Source organism: Gymnodraco acuticeps, unplaced genomic scaffold (genome assembly GCF_902827175.1).
Source record: "Gymnodraco acuticeps unplaced genomic scaffold, fGymAcu1.1, whole genome shotgun sequence".
NCBI classification, from domain to species: Eukaryota; Metazoa; Chordata; class Actinopteri; order Perciformes; family Bathydraconidae; genus Gymnodraco; species Gymnodraco acuticeps.
In genome coordinates this window covers 11,675,465-11,681,863 of record NW_022990238.1, presented here as the reverse complement: position 1 = coordinate 11,681,863, position 6,399 = coordinate 11,675,465, and the positions used below count along the sequence as shown (strand labels likewise).

Genomic DNA, 6,399 nt, shown 5'->3' with positions numbered 1-6,399 from the left:
TTTTCCCTGGCGACATCAACCAGCTCTGACTGGGGGATCCCAAGGCGCTCCCAGGCCAGCGAAGAGATATAATCCCTCCACCTGGTCCTAGGTCTACCCCTTGGTCTCTTCCCAGCTGGACGTGCCTGGAACACCTCCCTAGGGAGGCGCCCAGGTGGCATCCTAACTAGGTGCCCGAACCACCTCAACTGGCTCTTTTCGACGCGAAGGAGGAGCGGCTCAACTCCGAGTCCCTCCCTGATGACCGAACTTCTCACCTTATCCCTAAGGGAGACACCAGCCACCCTGCGGAGAAAACCCATCTCGGCCGCTTGTATCCGCGATCTCGTTCTTTCGGTCATGACCCATCCTTCATGACCATAGGTGAGGGTAGGAACGAAAATGGCCCGGTAGACAGAGAGCTTTGCCTTCTGGCTCAGCTCCCTTTTCGTCACAACGGTGCCGTAAAGCGACTGCAGTACCGCTCCCGCTGCTCCGATTCTCCGGCCCATCTCACGCTCCATTGTTCCCTCACTCGAGAACAAGACCCCGAGATACTTGAACTCCTTCACTTGGGGTAAGGACTCATTCCCTACTTGAAGTGGACAGTCCATCGGTTTCCTGCTGAGAACCATGGCCTCAGATTTGGAGGTGCTGATCCTCATCCCAGCCGCTTCACACTCGGTTGCGAACCGATCCAGTGAGTGCTGAAGGTCGCAGACCGATGAAGCCATTAGAACCACATCATCTGCAAAAAGCAGTGGTGCAATCCTTAGTCCACCGAACTGCAGACCCCCTCCCCCATGACTACGCCTCGAAATCCGATCCATGTAGATTACAAACAGGATTGGTGACAAAGCGCAGCCCTGGCGGAGGCCAACCCTCACCGGAAATGGGTCCGACTTACTGCCGAGGACCCGGACACAGCTCTCGCTTTGGGAGTACAGAGATTGGATGGCCCTGAGTAGAGACCCCCTCACCCCATACTCCCGCAGCACCTCTCACAGTAACTCCCTGGGAACTCGGTCATACGCCTTCTCCAAGTCTACAAAACACATGTAGACCGGATAAGCGTACTCCCAGGCCCCCTCCAGGATCCTTGCGAGAGTAAAAAGCTGATCCGTCGTTCCACGACCAGGACGGAATCCGCATTGTTCCTCCTCAATCTGAGGTTCGACAATCGGGCCTGACCCTCCTTTCGAGTACCTTAGAGTAAACTTTCCCGGGGAGGCTGAGTAGTGTGATGCCTCTGTAATTGGCACACACCCTCTGATCCCCCTTTTTAAAAAGGGGAACCACCACCCCGGTCTGCCACTCCTTCGGTACTGTTTCCGACTTCCACGCAACGTTGATGAGACGTGTCAACCATGACAGTCCCTCAACACCCAGAGCCTTCAGCATTTCCGGGCGGATCTCATCCACCCCCGGGGCTTTGCCACTGTGGAGTTGTTTGACGACCTCAGTGACCTCCCCCCGGGAGATTGGTGTTGATCCCCCGTCATACTCCAGCTCTGCCTCTAACATAGAGATCTCAACCCCATAGAAAATCTTTGGAGGGAGTTGAAAGTCTGTGTTGCCCAGCGACAGCCCCATAACATCACTGCTCTCGAGGAGATCTGCATGGAGGAATGGGCCAAAAATACCAGCAACAGTGTGTGAAAACCTTGTGAAGACTTACAGAAAACGTTTGACCTCTGTCATTGCCAACAAAGGGTATATAACAAAGTATTGAGATGAACTTTTGTTATTGACCAAAGACTTATTTTCCACCATAATTTGCAAATAAATTCTTTAAAAATCAGACAGTGATTTTCTGGATTTTTTTTTTTTCTCATTTTGTCTCTCATAGTTGAGGTATACCTAGGATGGAAATTACAGGCCTCTCATCTTTTTAAGTGGGAGAACTTGCACAATTGGTGGCTGACTAAATACTTTTTTGCCCCACTGTATATTGACAGGTAAAATACTTTTTGTTTTTTTAATACAATAGGGAATGTAAACAGGTTAATTAGTAGAAACTCAAAATAAAAGTGAAACTACAATATGTGACTTGTACTGTAAGTGTCTTAAAATCTGAATAAATAGATTCACAACTCAGCGTGCATGATTGAAATAATTTATTGGATATTCATATATGGTAATATAATGGGTTCATCATGGTTGGCATATAAAATATGTACAAAGCAAAGCATTAGTAAAAATGACAGATCCTGCTAGGAAAGTATGTGCTTATATTGTAGAAGGCGGTAATATCTCAGCAACTTCCAAGAGGATTTCTTCATTAACAATCATTGATCCTGGATGTCGGTATCCCAGATGTGCAGGTTCCAGTAGATAATAAGCTCAGCTTGAAGTCTAAGTGGTGCTCAGATTAAAAAAGGCTGCAGTTGGAGGGTTTGGACTCTCTCACCTAAGCAAAGAGAAAATATAGTTAGAAACAGACTTATTTATTCAATACATACATGTCATTATTAAAAGCATGTGAAAAGGAAATGAGTCGTTCTACTGCCAATAAAGAAAGTTCAAAGGGGATGGATTACCATGACAACAGTGTACGTACATGTGATCCTGTAACATGCTATCGGCGCCTAAGCTTTCCGGGTACCTGTTGTCTCTGCTGCTGGCGTCTGTACTCTTCCTCACTGGCAGCGAGAGCCTGAGCCAGAGCCTGGTCCTCCTGCTCCTGAGGGCTGAACGCAGACAAGGACATCTTAAAATCACAGTTCAGTGGGGGGGGGGGGGGAAACCCACACACCACTAAGTCAGAAATATTATCAGGACTTTTAGTGTGACAATAGGGTTGGCAATTGGTGCATTCACTAGATATTATGAGATCTTTAAATATAGGAAATGACAACACTTTGGGGTATTTAGTTTCAAAGCATGATATTGATATAACATCAATATATGTTGCCCTACTGCTTCCCTATAATTATTTGTACAGCACATTTGACTGAGGATGTGTGTTTATATAATTAGGTAATATAAAAACAAACCCGTTCCCATGACTTGAGATTCATTCTTAAACTTGAAAACAGCAGCAAAGAATCTTAACCCTTTATAAGCTGTTCCAAAGGTTCTCATTGAAACACAAACAGAGGTTGAGGGAATTTGTGTCCAAAGGAACCTTATAAATGTAATAATATATAATAGAATAGATGGAATGGTATTAAGTAATTGACATACAGTACATGTCTTTTTAATGCACATTTCTTGAAGTTAGTGTTGTGTAAATGTAGACATACTTTTATGTCAAAAATCTTAGGCGATCACATTTTGTATCATTATGATTGTATTGGTGTTATCTTATGTTTTACTTTGATGCTTTAATGCTTAGTTGATGCTTTTATGTTCTGCTTTCAGCCCTTCCTGCTGTAAAACCTCAGTTCCTCAGCTCGGAAACTACTATTTCAAGCTAAAGGTCTGTGAGAAAAACACAATCCACCCAACAGGATCACGCTGCCAAGAGTGTGTTTGGAGTCATGTTGAACCGTTATTAGAATCTGTCTGGGTTTTGATGAAGTTTACTCACGTTAGAGGCGGCTGAACTGCCGGCCTCGTTTCAGCCAAAGACATCTCCAGAGCCCTTTGTAAAGCCTGATCCTCCGTCTGCAAACACAGCACCAGAGCAGGACGTCACGTTTACTTGAAATGAGGATCTCAGAGGTATTTAATCAGGGGATGTCGTGCATAGCGCCCTTACCAATCCGGCCTGAAATGATGCCGATGGTGGCATTACACTCTGTGCAGAGGCTGAAGTAGGAATCCGAGGGGTAGCACTACAAAAGAAAGTGGTGAAATTAAGTTTTTAGATGCTTGAAAATTGATTATGTGAACCATTTTCAATAAAGACTTTTTATAAACTTACCCAGAGCTTTGGCCTCTGTTTGCACTGACACCGTTAGAAAAGGGTCTAGAGGGTCCTGAACTGGAGGAACTAGACCTAGAACCAGAGGCAGAGCTGGAGGAAGCAGCTTGGGTCCTCATTAGAGCAGCATTTCTATGACACAAAAAAGAACAAAGTCAGCAATTATTACTGCATATTCAGTGGATGAGACTTCATTATCTGAAGTAGTGGGACTGTACCCACCCTGATTTAGACGGAGGTGCCCCACCAGTCTTGCATTCGTGATCTAGAGAGTGTCGGTGCTTAAGACAGTAGTTTAAATGACACTGGTCACAGGTCACTCGGATCATTTCCTTCTGCTTACACCCCCCTCTAGAACATTTATTGGTGAAAATCTGCAAAAAGAAAAACAGCCTTTTATTTTTGGGATTCGTACTCATTGTAAGGTGAATCACCTCAGTTCTTATATTAACCTTTCTCTTTCTCTGCGCAGGGTCCGATTTGCAATCCCGATCAATGTGTTCGCCGACTTTAATGTCGGGCATCTCTCCTCTCTTTACAGGGATGGGGATGTTGCACAAAGGACATACTGGGACCTGGATGTCCTACAAGAAAACAAAAAAAACTCTAAAGAAACACAAAGTTGCAAATCCTCAAATTGAAAATATTTGCATGACTACTGTTGTTAACCTTGACATGTCTCGGTATTAAGGATTTCAAAATCAGAACAGATATGGAAGATGTATACATTTTTTGCAAATTGCGGTGTGTTATACACCCAAATGTAATTAAAGTTTAAATGTGTTTTTAACTTCATATAAACAACCTAAGAAAATGACTTCCATTATTGTGTAGCCTTTAAATGAGAAATTACACTGTAAACATAGTAAAGAAGTTGAATTGTTCTGCAAACTTTCCCAAAATCAACGAGTCAATCAAACATACTTAGTATATTCTAATTACCTTTTGGTAAGCGGACATGCATTTGTGAGTTGCATAGGTGATGTGGTCCTTACAGAAAATCTCTTGACAGGCGTCACATTTCATAGGAAGAAAATCTGTAATGTGAAGCAAGGTTTAAGACTTTCAGGTTCAAATTAAGCAGTATAAACCAGCTGGACATTGTCAGCCTTCCTAAACAGCACTCACCTAAACGTTTGCAGGTCTGCTCAGAGCAGTGTTCTCCTAAATGTGGCAGCTCCATCACATACAAATATCTTGACAGCCGACAGTAGTAAAATCTCCACAACCTGAAGGAGAGAGAAAGGAAAATATTAAGCGTTTCGAACTAAACTGACAGATTAAGTTACGTCAACAGTCTGTTCTCTGAAAAGGGTCTCAGTGTAGGCTTCAGGACGTTATCTTTGGAATAAGCTGTGTCATTCGTAAGTTGCTTATTGCTAGTATCGTGTCAAGAAATAATTACTTATTCTAAACATTTTGCACAAAAAAAAAAAATTCGACTCTGAAGTGATTATGGTTTTGCTGTCAGAGGTTGTTTGGTCCAGAAAACGGTAGAATACTCAATGTAACGAGTAAAGGTTGCTAACTTGCTAGCTAGGCCAGGCTAACTTATAAGATTATGTTGGTTACATAACTAGCTCACGTTACAGATAGAAAAGGCTCTACTATGCCATTATTGGCAACAGCGTAACGACAAACATAAATAACTATTCTGTGAAAATCTAAGACAAAAATAGGTTTTCAAATCGCCATCAGTAATAATTGTTATTTAACCACACAAATGTTAGAAGCTAGCTTGGTTGTTGTTAAGCAATCAATACATCTTGTCTAAAAAGCATCATATAACAGTGTCAAGCGAATTATCTGCTTCCCTGTATCCCTCACCAGACTAAACCCAAAGAAGGAACACAGTAAACTCAATTGTAATGTTGCTTTTTTCAACGTTAATCAAATTGTATTTTTAGCTGACCAAGCTAGCTAACGTTTCCTGAATCCGACAGCTCATCGTAGCTTTTGTTTAATTATCACTCACCAAATCCCGTTCTCGTGTCGGTCTGTAGGGTTATAGTTGGAGGCAACGATGATATTTTTTAATAATTCCGATGTTTTCGTGGCTTTTTGACAGCCGTCTGATCGCACGGATCCCTGAGCACCGCTGCCTGTTTGTGAGCCGCTGAGCTGTCTGTTTTCATTACGTTTTGATGTGTCACGCACGCTCCTCCCAGGAGAATGACGTAACCTGACGTCAACAAGCACAAGTCACGCTCAGGTGTGGTTTTATCAACAGTCACTAGAAATCACAAGAAACTTCTGGAAACTTCCAAATGACTTGTCATGCCTGGAAAGACGTTTTAGGTTGGATATTTTAAAGACATAGCTTTGAATGACAAAAGAAAACTAATGTTACAACTGACATGATGCAAATAAATATAACTTTTATAAGCTTGCTAGGGTTATGTCAAGTGATCCTCATGACCCTTAAAGGTCCCATGTCATGGCCATTTTTACTGATCATAATTCCATTGTTGAGGTCTACTAGAATAGATTTACATTGTTCAATGTTCCAAAATCCCATTGGTTTTCTCTCTGTATAGTATGTGTATTCACTC

The 6,399-nt window shown here is 42.7% G+C and overlaps 1 protein-coding gene across 2 annotated transcripts; it reads right to left on the bottom strand.

The window, feature by feature from the left end:
- Positions 1 to 2,079: 2,079 nt before the first annotated feature.
- On the bottom strand, positions 2,080 to 6,016 carry zfand2a (zinc finger, AN1-type domain 2A). Of its 2 annotated transcripts, none has more exons than XM_034220042.1 (10): positions 5,823 to 6,016; positions 4,976 to 5,076; positions 4,790 to 4,884; positions 4,300 to 4,431; positions 4,070 to 4,221; positions 3,848 to 3,979; positions 3,683 to 3,758; positions 3,512 to 3,588; positions 2,585 to 2,669; positions 2,080 to 2,389 (listed from the first exon to the last, which is right to left on the bottom strand). In XM_034220042.1, the coding sequence occupies exons 2-10, from the start codon at positions 5,028 to 5,030 to the stop codon at positions 2,351 to 2,353; spliced, it is 843 nt and encodes a 280-aa protein (XP_034075933.1). In that variant the 5' UTR covers positions 5,031 to 5,076; positions 5,823 to 6,016; the 3' UTR covers positions 2,080 to 2,350. The 2 variants fall into 2 exon arrangements, with proteins under 2 accessions (XP_034075933.1, XP_034075934.1); XM_034220043.1 differs by having other exon boundaries at positions 2,251 to 2,389; positions 2,540 to 2,669.
- Between the last annotated feature and the right edge of the window lie 383 nt (positions 6,017 to 6,399).

What these genes read in the sequence shown, in the direction of transcription:
- zfand2a (XM_034220042.1), bottom strand. Translation starts at nt 5,030, where the DNA reads ATGGAGCTGCCACATTTAGGAGAACACTGCTCTGAGCAGACCTGCAAA. An exon ending in CTGCGCAGAGAAAGAGAAAG is followed by an intron (nt 4,222 to 4,299) that starts GTTAATATAAGA and finishes TTCTTTTTGCAG; the next exon opens with ATTTTCACCAATAAATGTTC. An exon ending in CATCATTTCAGGCCGGATTG is followed by an intron (nt 3,589 to 3,682) that starts GTAAGGGCGCTA and finishes CTGTGTTTGCAG; the next exon opens with ACGGAGGATCAGGCTTTACA.